This window comes from Marmota monax, unplaced genomic scaffold (assembly GCF_021218885.2).
Source record: "Marmota monax isolate L192 unplaced genomic scaffold, Marmota_monax_Labrador192_F-V1.1 WCK01_AAM20220418_F8-fsc00127, whole genome shotgun sequence".
In the NCBI taxonomy this organism is placed as follows: domain Eukaryota; kingdom Metazoa; phylum Chordata; class Mammalia; order Rodentia; family Sciuridae; genus Marmota; species Marmota monax.
The window spans coordinates 4,984,003-4,995,533 of record NW_026692894.1 but is presented as its reverse complement, the minus strand read 5'-3'; the positions used below and the strand labels follow the sequence as shown (position 1 = coordinate 4,995,533).

Genomic DNA, 11,531 nt, shown 5'->3' with positions numbered 1-11,531 from the left:
AGTAGCCAAGCTTAGGGGCCCACACCTGTAATCCCAGCTATTCAGGAGGTTGAGGCAGGAGGATCCCAAGTTAGAGACCAGTCTGGGCAATTTAGTGATACCCTATTGCAAAATAGAAAAGATTAAAGATATACTTCAGTGGTACAGCACCCTGGATTATGTCCTCAGTTCCTAAAAAAAAAAAAAAAGCAGTGAAACTACAATATTCTCCCGTAGGTAAGGTGGTGGAGTTGGGGTGGTAAAGTGCTTGCCTAGCTTGTGCAAGGCCCTGGGTTCGATCCCCAGCCTATAAACAAATAAATGAATAGGAAAGAGCACTCCCTGGACAGATTGACTGACTCTTCAAACAAAGTATTAACATGCCCATCACTAGTCTTTGTATTTATCAAAAGAAAAATGTGTCACATCTAAACACACAGACAGCACGGCAATGCTAGGTGATGGGAGCAAGCGGGGATAGTCCTCTGTGGCTAGGCCTGAGGGCTTGAGAGGAAAGGGAGGCTAGAGGGACTGGAGCCACACGTGTATGTACATTTACTTAGGTTTTGTTCAGTTCCAAAGAGTTTTATTATTTTTATTTTTTGTTGTGCTGGGGATTGAACCCTGGCCTTGCACATGCTTGGCCAGCGCTCTCCACGGAGCCACATTCCCAGCCTGCCAAAGGGTTTCAGAGCTTTGGAAAGCTTTAAGTACTCTGGAGTTGAATTTGGGTCATTTCTTCTGTCCCTGAGCGGTTGTGTTGGCTGTTGTACGACCCTGTGTCACCCTCCTTCTGTTTCGTTTTCCTATCTGCAAAAAGGGAATAATTCTGTTCCCCTGGGTTTTCTCCTAGTCATCAAAAATGAATGAGCTAGGCCACAGAACACAAACACGGGGTAAATCTGTAGTTTTAGAAGATAAACGCCTAAGTGATGGGGTGCGGGGCGTTTTAGGGAGCAAGCCCGGGGAACCTTGTAAAGGACACGTTCAGATCCATTCATGAGGGGAGCGGTAACTGCTCATTTTCCCTTTAAAAGGCAAGAACTTGAAAAAAAAAAATGAAAACGGGGTGCAGTTAGCTCGCAGCGGCTCCGGGACCCTGCCAACTCGGCGGCTGGCTTCCACGGAACGTGACTGGGCGCTTTCCCCACGTCCTTATCAACTCTCCGTGAAGTTTCCGAGGACAAAGGACGAGAGTGGGCTGGGCAGCTCCCCGGGTTATTTCCATGGGGCGCGGGGACGGCGGGGCGAGTCCCTCGAGGCGGGCCTGGGGTGGGCCCGCGATGGCCGGGACCGCCTGCCGGTTAACAGCAGGCGACGGCAAGGTGACTACAACGTGCGGACCCCCTGAGACCCCGCGCCCCTCCCACCCTCGCTCCAGACCGGGAATTTTCCTCCCTCTCCCGCCGGCACGGAGGGGCTGAGGCAGCAGCTGGCACAATACTAATATTTGTGTCGTGATTTCCTCCTCCCCGGGCACTGTGACACACGCGTCATTTCTCAGGAACGGGGGCCCGCTGGCACCTTTCTGCGTTTTCTAAAACGGGAATCCGGGGGCTGACCTTGGAACCCGCTCTAACAACCCAGGTCGGCTGCCCCCACCCCGACGCAGCCGAGTTCTCCCCCAGTTTTGTTCCAGGCGGTGACTCCTCCACTCCCTCCGTGAAACCGCCGTGACTCACGGCTTACAGAGCTGTCGCCCCCCACGCGCCCCCCAACACGCAAACCCCCGGGATCCAGCCCCAGCCCGCAGCGCGCCGTCAACCAGCCCAGGCAGACTTGGAGGTCTGGAGTCTGAGTCACACAGAAAGACCACCCTCGTCGGCGTCCCCACACACAGTCCCTCACACCCCGGCGCGCCGGCCTCCCCGCCTGACACACCAACGCCCGTGGTCTCCGCGCAACTTGTTATGCTCCAGCTCGAGCCCTTGACCCAAAAACCTCCGAGAAACCGAGAGCCGCAGAGCCGGCCTCGGGCGGCCTTTGATGGCTTTGTTATTGTTTGGGTTTGAATCGATACGCCCCTCCCCATCCTTCCTCCCTCGCGGCCCGACACCCAGCTCCCGCCTCCCCTCACGCCCCGCGCCCCTCCCCCTCCATTTTGGCGCCTTTTCCTTCCCGCCACGTCGTGGCGGCGTCGAGACCATTCTGACCGCGAGAGCGGGGCGGGGCGGGGGCGGGGCGCGCCGCGTTATGCAGATCAGTCGGCCTCTGGTTGGTTGAATGCGGGCCAATGGGGCGGGGCCGGGGCGCGGCGACGAAGCCCGCAGGGCGGGGGCCCAGAGGAGTTGCCTGGTCCCGCCGCTTCCCCACCCTCTCTCCTCCCTCCGCCAGCCCGGCAGCCCAGCTCCCTGCCTTGGCCTCCCGGTGAGGCCCCGCCCCGTCCCCGCCCGCCCGCGCGCCCTCCCCGCCGGCGCGCTCCGCCCCTTTACTCCTGGCGGCGGGGCGAGCCGGGCGTCTGCTGCAGCGGCCGCGGCGGCGGAGGAGGCCGGAGAGGAGTCGGCGGCAGTGGCGGCGGGATCAGCAGCAGCAGCAGCAGCTGCCACGAGCTTTCTGTCCCGCAGAAACCCTAGGAGCCTCTCACCCCGTCGTCCTCAACGCTGCCTGACCCTGCCGACTCGTCCTCCCTCTGCCAGCCCCGGCAGCGCCCCCAGTTGTCCTCCGACTCGCCCTCGGCCTTCCGCGCCAGCCGCAGCCACAGCCGCAACGCCAGCCGCAGCAACAGCTCCAGCCACCCGAACAGCCCCAGCCCCAGCGCCTGCTGCAGGTTCTCCAGGCACGGTCCCTGCGCCGACACCCTGGAGGTTGGGATGCTCTTGTCCAAAATCAACTCGCTCGCCCACCTGCGCGCCGCGCCCTGCAACGACCTGCACACCACCAAGCTGGCGCCGGGTAAGGGTTCTCCGGGTCCGAGGATGGGGGCGCCGGCGGCGCCCTCAGCGTGGGAAGGAGGCTGGGGGCTCGCGGGCCGATGCTGAGTACCCTGTGTCTCCCCCTTCCTAGGCAAAGAGAAGGAGCCCCTGGAGTCGCAGTACCAGGTGGGCCCGCTACTGGGCAGCGGCGGCTTCGGCTCAGTCTACTCAGGCATCCGTGTCGCCGACAACTTGCCGGTGAGTGGGCGCCCCGCATTGGGGAGGGAGCGCCGGGCGGGGGGCACGCGGCTGTGCTTTGGCCCCGGCGAGGGGAGCTAACGATCTACTCCTTGGGGCTTCTAGGTGGCCATCAAACACGTGGAGAAGGACCGGATTTCCGACTGGGGAGAGCTGGTGAGTGCTCTGAAGGGAGCGACCCCCAGGAACGGTGGGTGGGGTGTAGGGCGCGCCCCGGCTCCCGCCCTAACCAGCCCTTCGTCCCTGCAGCCCAATGGCACCCGCGTGCCCATGGAAGTGGTCCTGCTGAAGAAGGTGAGCTCGGGCTTCTCCGGCGTCATTAGGCTCCTGGACTGGTTCGAGAGGCCCGACAGTTTCGTCCTGATCCTGGAGAGGCCCGAGCCGGTGCAAGACCTCTTCGACTTTATCACGGAAAGGGGGGCCCTACAAGAGGAGCTGGCCCGCAGCTTCTTCTGGCAGGTGCTGGAGGCCGTGCGGCACTGCCACAACTGCGGGGTGCTTCACCGCGACATCAAGGACGAGAACATCCTCATCGACCTCAATCGCGGCGAGCTCAAGCTCATCGACTTCGGGTCGGGGGCGCTGCTCAAGGACACCGTATATACAGATTTCGATGGTGAGCCATCCCGGGAGGGAGCTGCCCAGGTGTCGCGGCCGGGCCTGGAGGCCTCTGCCAGTCTCCTGCTCCGGCCTTTTGTAAAGGTCATTGGGCCGCTTGGCTCGATGCTAGCAGGGGTGGGGCGAAGGAGAGCTTCCCAGAGTAGTAAAGCCGGGGATTTCAAGCCAGCTGAACCTGTAATGTTTCTGGCTTGATTTTATTTTTTTTTTCAGTGGAATTCAGTGGGTTCCAGACTTTCCCGAGGAATAAGAGATTATGGGCAACCGGCCGTAGCCCAGATTTCCAAAGTCTGACCCAGTTTCCCCGCCAGTAAAAGGGGGGTGGTGGGAGGGGGAAGAGATGAAAATTGATGCCGGTTTTGTAATTTTTGTTTTTGTTTCATAAGGGAATTAGTTTTCTGTTAAGGTAGTTCTTAGAACCGCAGTTCCCCCTCCCTTTCCCCTTTGATGTAGGGAGGGTTAAGGAATAGGAATAGTAGTTTCACTAAATGTAAAAACATATTAGGGGGTGTTGTGGGGTGAGGGGGTAAGGAATGAATGTTGTGAAATAAGATCTGTTGCTGGTTTGAAAATTAGTTGGGTGTCCACAGGGAGGATGAAAACCTATCTTACTTTAGGGAGGGGCTTGGAGCGGGTTCTTTAAGAAAAGAAGGAATGGAGAGCCTGAGATCAAAGCGAAGGAGGGTGGGTCATCATCTGAGTGGCTTACCCTAACAAACGACAACCTTTCAAAACTTGTGACTCTGGCTTGTGGTTTGTGTTTATTTGCCCTTGGAGGACGCTGGGTTGGGCTGCGTTTTTTGTATTTAACAGTTAATGGCTGGCTGGGTCCTCCCAAGTTTTTTTCCTTCAAGTCTTTGCTGCCCCCTGGTGAGCACCGTTGGGATGACCTCTCCCCAACCCCCACCCCCCCTTTTTTTTACTATCCAAAGTTTGTAAACAGGAATCACGTGGTCTGAAACCAGCCCTGCAGCTCTGTCTACCTTTTCAGCTGGGGAGGAAAGGATGTGGGTGCCTGCCCCCTGGTTCTCAGATGGTGGGGATGAAGGCACCTTGACTTAGGGTGTTTTGTAAGGATCTTTACCTGGATTGTATCTGTGATGAGGATCTCACTTGGGTCCTGGGCATTGTCGAGCAAAGTTTAAGGATATTCTGTGTGATACAGCCCTTGACTTGTAGGTATTCATCCCTTTGTGGGTGGTCCTACCACATTCTCACCTCAGACTTTGGGTCTACAGCCAGTCCTGTTTGTTTCTTGGAGGAATTGTAAAGGATTTCAGTTTATGCTTTGGGCTGGTAGAGAGATGGGTAATGCTTTGGGTTGGAGAGATGCCATAAATCTCTCCTTCGTTTTCCTTTGAGCCCACAGGGCAAAAATGGAGTTCACCCAGCTCCTGTGAAAAGGGGAGGCAGTACTTTTTAAAGAGAACACGAGTTGCTATGTTTGTTTCTTGTTAAAAGAGTGTTTTCTCTCCTATTCCCCTGGCTTGCAGGGACCCGAGTGTATAGTCCTCCAGAGTGGATCCGCTACCATCGCTACCATGGCAGGTCCGCAGCTGTCTGGTCCCTGGGGATCCTGCTGTATGATATGGTGTGTGGAGATATTCCTTTTGAGCACGATGAAGAGATCATCAGGGGCCAAGTTTTTTTCAGACAGAGAGTCTCTTCAGGTAATTTCATGGAAGTCCCCCTTTTTTATTTTTTGGCAATGTTAGGGATTGAACCCAGAGCTTGCTCATGGTAGGCAAGCGAAGTACCACTGAGCCACATCTCTGACCCCCGGGGAGCTGTGAGTTAAGGAAAAATACGAACCATGATGCTATTAGCACCTGTGGGGCAGTCTTGAATTCTGGAGAGCTTCACTCTCCAGGAAATGCCATGGTCTTTGGCTTAGCAAAATTGTAGGCCCGTGGTTTATACTTGAGCTGGTCTCAGGGATCATATGCACTTGAACTTCTCTTGGGAGGTCAGAGGAAAGACATGTGTAAGCATACTAAAAAAAGACAATCTGGTTTTCCTGAAAAGTGCCCGCCCCCCCATGCTGGGGATTGGATTGCAGGTGTTCCTGCATGCTAGGCAAGGACTCCTCTATCAAGCTCTGTTCACAAATCCTGAAAATATTTAATTACCAGTGGAGACATCCCTTAACTCCTTGTTACTTTGCCAGGGAATAAAAAAGTAAAGGGCTCTTTTAGCCATCTCCCTGAAGGCCGAATGCTATGGTCCCAGTGACCTCATTCTGGGTGGTTTCATGTTTGTTAAGTTGGTAGGTGAATTGAATCACCTCACCATGCTCAGTGATGTATCATAGAAAATCTCTTGTCATCATCCTTCCTATTTCTGGTGAGTGGGTGTCGTGGGAAAGGCCCTAGCTATTGAAGTTTGAAAACCACAGGTTTAATAGGGGAGCCACTTTTTAGCTGAAAGAGTACCTGGGCACAGTGTTGTGTACAGTGCATGGCCTGCTCAGGGTCTCAGACCTGTGGGCCCCTGGGAGACAAATTGGGAAGACCTTTGCATTGCAAAAACAAGTTGAGTCATTCATAACTTTGGTCTGTTCTGCTTTCTGCAGAGTGTCAGCATCTAATTAGATGGTGCTTGGCTCTGAGACCATCAGATCGGCCATCCTTTGAAGACATCCAGAATCATCCTTGGATGCAAGATGTCCTCCTGCCCCAAGAGACTGCTGAGATCCATCTCCACAGCCTGTCACCAGGGCCTAGCAAATAGCAGCCTTTCTGGCAGGTCCTCCCCTCCCTATCAGATGCTCAAGGAGGGGAAGCTTCTGTCTTCAGCTTCCCGATTACCGGTGACACTTTCGCCAAGCAGGACAGTGCTTGATACAGGAACAACATTTACAACTCATTCCAGACCCCAGGCCCCTGGAGGCTGCCTTCCCAATAGGGCAGAAGAGACTCCACTCCAGGTGTCCTAGGCCTCAACTCCTCCCATAGACACTCTCTCCTTCTCATGGATGTCCAGCATTGCTGGACTCCGCAAAATCCCGGGGTGGGGGGTGGGGGTGGGAGAACCCTGCCATGAAACTGTTCCCTTCATCACTGAGTTCTGCTGAATGCCGCGATGGGTCGGGTAGGGGGAAAACAGGTTGGGATGGGATAGGACTAGCACCATTTTAAGTCCCTGTCACCTCTTCCGACTCTTCTGAGTGCCTTCTGTGGGGACTCCGGCTGTGCTGGGAGAAATACTTGAACTTGCCTCTTTTACCTGCTGCTTCTCCAAAAATCTGCCTGGGTTTGGTTCCCTGTTTTCCTCCCCCCCCCCTCCTCCATATGAAAGGTGCCATGGAAGAGGCTACAGGGCCAATTGCCGAGCCACCTGCCCTTTTTCTGCCTCCTTTAGTAAAACTCCCAGTGAACTGGTCTTCCTTTTTGGTTTTTACTTAACTGTTTCAAAGCCAAGACCTCACACACACAAAATGCACAAACAATGCAAATCAACAGAAAAGCTGTAAATGTGTGTACAGTTGGCATGGTAGTATACAAAAGGATTGTAGTTGATCTAATTTTAAAAAAATTCTTGCCTTTAAGTTATTTTACTTTTTTTTTTTTTTTGAAAGATGCGCATTCTAACCTGGAGGTCAATGTTATGTATTTATTTATTTATTTATTTGGTTCCCTTCCTCCTGCTCTTAAGCTTCCACAGCTGCTGCCCTAGGTTGTTGTTGGTTTTTTGTTTTTTGTTTTCTTTCCTCCTTTCCTCTGACTTTGGGACCTTTTGGGGAGGGCTGCGATGCTTGCTCTGTTGTGGGGTGAGGGGACTCAGGCGGGACAGCTGCTACAGCTCCCTGACTTCCGTGGGGGCCCTGAGCCTACTCATGTCAGTGGGTTTGGGCTCCCTGGGTGGTGGGGGAGGGGCATTGCTGACTAGTGTATATAGGATAGATATATGAGACGCAGTTCTGGGTGGTGTGCCTTCCGGATCCTCTCTGGGGCTGTTCTGAGCAGCATGTAGCCTGCTGGTTTTATCTGAGTGAAATACTGTACAGGGGAATAAAAGAGATCTTATTTTTTTTTTTTTTATACTTGGCATTTTTTGAATAAAAACCTTTTGTCTTACTTTGTGGTTTCTGATCCTTGTCCATGCAGAGGCAGGCTAACTGGTGTGCATTTATTAAACCCTTTAGTGAGGGACTAAAGGCCTGTTGTACTGGTTTGCTTCAGCGGGAGTCCTGGGGTAGTCATTTTTACTAAGCAAATGTGGACATGATTTGTCATGAGGGGGCCCTAATGAAATAGGACATCCTCTGATTTTTGTATAAAGTAGTTTTTGTTTTCTCTTTTTTGGTGCTGGGGATTGAACCCAGGGCCTTGTGCATACAAGGCAAGCGCTCTACCAACTGAGCTACATCCTTAGCCCTCCAAGTATTTAATAGCCACTTGATGCTACTGGCTACCTTGTTGGCTGTACAGGACATTTTTATCATTGTAGGACGTCCTCTCCAACAGTGCTGACGTGGGAACATGTATCTCTTGCAACAGTAAACTTTTTTTTTTTTAAACCTCTGAACCACATCCCTAGCCCTTTTTATTTTTTATTTTGATACAGGATCTGGCAAGGTTGCTTAAGGCCTTGCTAAAATTGCTTCAGCTGACCTCAAACTTGCAATCCCGCCTCAACCTCCCCAGTTGCTGGAATTAAAAGATTTGTGACAGGGCACCCAGTCCACTAGTAAAACATTCAAAAAAAATTTTTTTTATTTGTAGTTGGACACAATACCTTTATTTTATTTACCCATTTTTATGTGGTGCTGAGAATTGAACCCAGTACTTCACACATGGTAGGCAAGCACTCTACCACCAATCCATATCCCCAGCTCTACCACTGATGAATTTTGCAGTCAGGTATGGTGAGGTGCCTAGAGTTCTAGGTACTAGGGAGATTGAAGCAGGAGGATTGCTTGAGCCCAGGATTTGAACAACCTTGGCTTTGTAGTGAGACTCATCTAGGAATACAAACTGTTTTGAGCATATATCCTTGATAAATGTAGAGTCTAATGGAAAGCTGTATACCTGTGTTATTTTTTTCAGGTTCCCTTCACCTTTAATGTGAGGTTCAGTCATTAACAATGGTGGGTGAAAATGCTTGTGTTTATTTTACATTTCCCTCCAATGTGCTCAATAAAGGGTCTATACTGGGAATAGGTGAAATGTTAGCTCTGCCATTGTCTTACTGCTTGTTCTATTAGTATCTTTAGTCCGTGGCTTCTATTCAGGAATCTGTTTAATAGGCCCCTTGTCTATTCTGTGAGTTACTTTAACTTAAACTGGATGGTAGAACCCCTGAATCCACTAAGTGGTAGTCTGAACACAGCCTGATATTCTGAAACCACTGTAGCTGTGTCACTATTAACTCATATTAAGTATTAGTATGTTGCTTTCTTGTTTCTTTATAAATATCAAGAGCCACCCTATTATTCTTCCTCCCTTGTGGGTCATCTTTCTACCCCTTCTCCTGCATCCACAGAATCTTTGGAATCTGGCCCTATATACTCTTGTCAGGGTCAGGATCCAAAACACAATACCTTTCATCCTTCATTGTCTACCTTAAGCTTGGATGAGGTCCCAAACCCCAGCTCAGTCCTCATGTGGCTGCAGAGAGGAAGGAAGGATTTTTTGATTATGGGGGGCTGATTTTCTGAGGTTCAACCCCTTCTTTCTCACTATTCCCTCTCATTCAAATTGTGTGTGCATAGGAGTCCACAGACACACACACATGCACAAACACTGCCAATCTCTTGAGTGTTGATGTCTCTTGGAAATTTGTACTTGGACAATTAAAATTTGCTCCAGGCCTGAAATTACACTTGTAATCCCAGCCACTCAGGAAGCTGAGGCAGGAGGATTGCAAGTTCAAGGCCAGTCTAGGTAGTTTAGCTACACCCTGTATCAAAAAAAAAAAAAAAAAAAAATCTGGCAAAACCCCACCCTTCTGTCCTGTGAAGTGAGTTTGTGTGTTCCTACTGGGTGCAAGTTATCAGGAGTTGTGTGGGAAGTGCTAGAGGTCATACTTAGTCTCTGGGTCATTTTAGGAGTTAATTTGGGAATCAGCCTTAGGCGTAGATCCTAGCACTATCACTTATGTAAATGCCCCAGGCAAATCATTACCAGCTCTGAGACTAATCTCTAAACAGAGATGCTCCTTGATAGGGTTATTAGGAAGATAGGAGTAAGTAGCGAGTATATGTAAATGCAAATACTCTGCTACTTTATGGAGGCAATAAAAGTACCAAAAAGTACAGGGTGACAAGAAGTTCCTGGAGTCAGGATGGTGGCTCTTACCTCTCTGGAGGCGGCAGAGAGGTTGTGATCTGGAGGTACCTCTCTGTATAGGGAACTTCGACTTTCAGCAACGTCTCATAAGGTGTTTACATTACTCTATAACTTCTGGTTTGTCTTGAATAATTATTTTTAAATTTTAAAAGTAAAGGATGTAGTTGGACTTATGTAGGGGGCAGCAGATTGAGTGATTTACTAATCCCCTTGGCAGAGGCAGCCTGTGAAGGCTTCAAAGAGGAGGTGACATTTCAATTGGCTTTTGAAGGATAGACCTTAGTTTGCCTACCTGTAAAACGGGACAATGAACACAGGCGGAGCAGAGAAATCCAGTGAGGCTGATACTCCCCTTACAACTGGACCAGGCATCAGTCTGACTGAATCTGGTACAGCACCAGTTTTTGTACAGCCCGCAGGCTCATATTGGGTTTTATTTATTTATTTTTTTTGGCAACAGGGATTAAACCCAGAGATACTTAACCACTGAGCCTCATCCCCAGCTCTTTACATTTTATTTTGAGATAGTGTCTCACTAAGTTGCTTAGGACCTCCCTACATTGCTGAGGCTGGCTTTGAACTCGTGATCCTCCTGCTTTAGCCTCCTGAGCGTCACCTTGCCCAGCCTGGGTTTTACATTTGTAAGTGTAAATTGGGTGAAAAATAATGTCCTTATATGTGAAGATGATATGAAGCACAATTGAGTATTCGTACATAAATTTCATGCATCTACACATCACATACGGCTGCTCTGTTGCTAGGATGGCAGAGTTGCTGAGTCAGATTGGGTCAAAAATGCTTTCTAGAAAAGGTTTCCACAGGGCTGGGGAGATACCTCAGTTGGTAGAGTGCTTGCCTTGCATGCACAAGGCCCTAGGTTCCATTTCTGCCTAGATCAGGATCCCATTGATTCATCCATCTGCATCTTTCACAGCCCTTAGCCTAGTGACAGACACATCGTGTGACTGGAGTCAGGTTGCAGGCTACCCACCACCCTGCCAGTGCCAATATTCAGGAGCTGAGTCAGGGGAAGAAGGAATCAGGTTTTCTCAGTGCCAGCCCAGAGAAATAGAGTGGCTGCTCCTCCAAGTCCCACCCCCCTGGGCTTGGGGCTGTGTAGGGTCCTTTCACAGCTGGGGGTGTTCTTCTCCTGAGGCTAATTATTATGGGAGAGTGTTACAAGCCCACTCTGAGTTCTGTGAATCTAAGGAAAGGTTTTAGGTGGGGTTTCTTAGAATTTAGGTTATTTAGGTGGGGCTTGGCCTTGGAGTGCAGAATGCTGGGTAAAGGGAGGGGATGCAAAGGATTAGAAGGGAAGGTGACAGTAACCTTGTTAAGGGTAACACCCAGAAGGGGCTGTTACCCTGCAGTTCCTTAGTGATATTAGCCAATACTCTGGGCATGCCAAGCCCATTCTGTGCTTTGCATGAATTAACTTATTTATCCTCACAAGGACTCTCCATGAGGTGGATGACATTATTTATCCCCATTTTACAGATGGAGGAAACTGAGTGGAACGCCTAAGTATCACGTC

General features: G+C 50.8%; 1 protein-coding gene and 1 non-coding gene across 2 annotated transcripts; one reads left to right on the top strand and one right to left on the bottom strand.

Annotated features, from left to right (window-relative positions):
- Positions 1–2,425: 2,425 nt before the first annotated feature.
- On the top strand, positions 2,426–7,738 carry Pim1 (Pim-1 proto-oncogene, serine/threonine kinase). Its single transcript, XM_046450755.2, has 6 exons — positions 2,426–2,871; positions 2,983–3,089; positions 3,195–3,245; positions 3,339–3,705; positions 5,201–5,377; positions 6,280–7,738. Exons 1-6 carry the CDS (start codon positions 2,790–2,792, stop codon positions 6,435–6,437), a joined length of 942 nt encoding a protein of 313 aa, XP_046306711.1. The 5' UTR covers positions 2,426–2,789; the 3' UTR covers positions 6,438–7,738.
- A 271-nt stretch (positions 7,739–8,009) lies between these two features.
- Positions 8,010–8,077, bottom strand: Trnat-ugu (transfer RNA threonine (anticodon UGU)). Its single transcript has one exon. It is a non-coding gene; the product is annotated as a tRNA-Thr (tRNA).
- Positions 8,078–11,531: the final 3,454 nt, after the last annotated feature.

What these genes read in the sequence shown, in the direction of transcription:
- Pim1 (XM_046450755.2), top strand. Translation starts at nt 2,790, where the DNA reads ATGCTCTTGTCCAAAATCAACTCGCTCGCCCACCTGCGCGCCGCGCCC. An exon ending in TTTCCGACTGGGGAGAGCTG is followed by an intron (nt 3,246 to 3,338) that starts GTGAGTGCTCTG and finishes TCGTCCCTGCAG; the next exon opens with CCCAATGGCACCCGCGTGCC. An exon ending in CAGACAGAGAGTCTCTTCAG is followed by an intron (nt 5,378 to 6,279) that starts GTAATTTCATGG and finishes TGCTTTCTGCAG; the next exon opens with AGTGTCAGCATCTAATTAGA.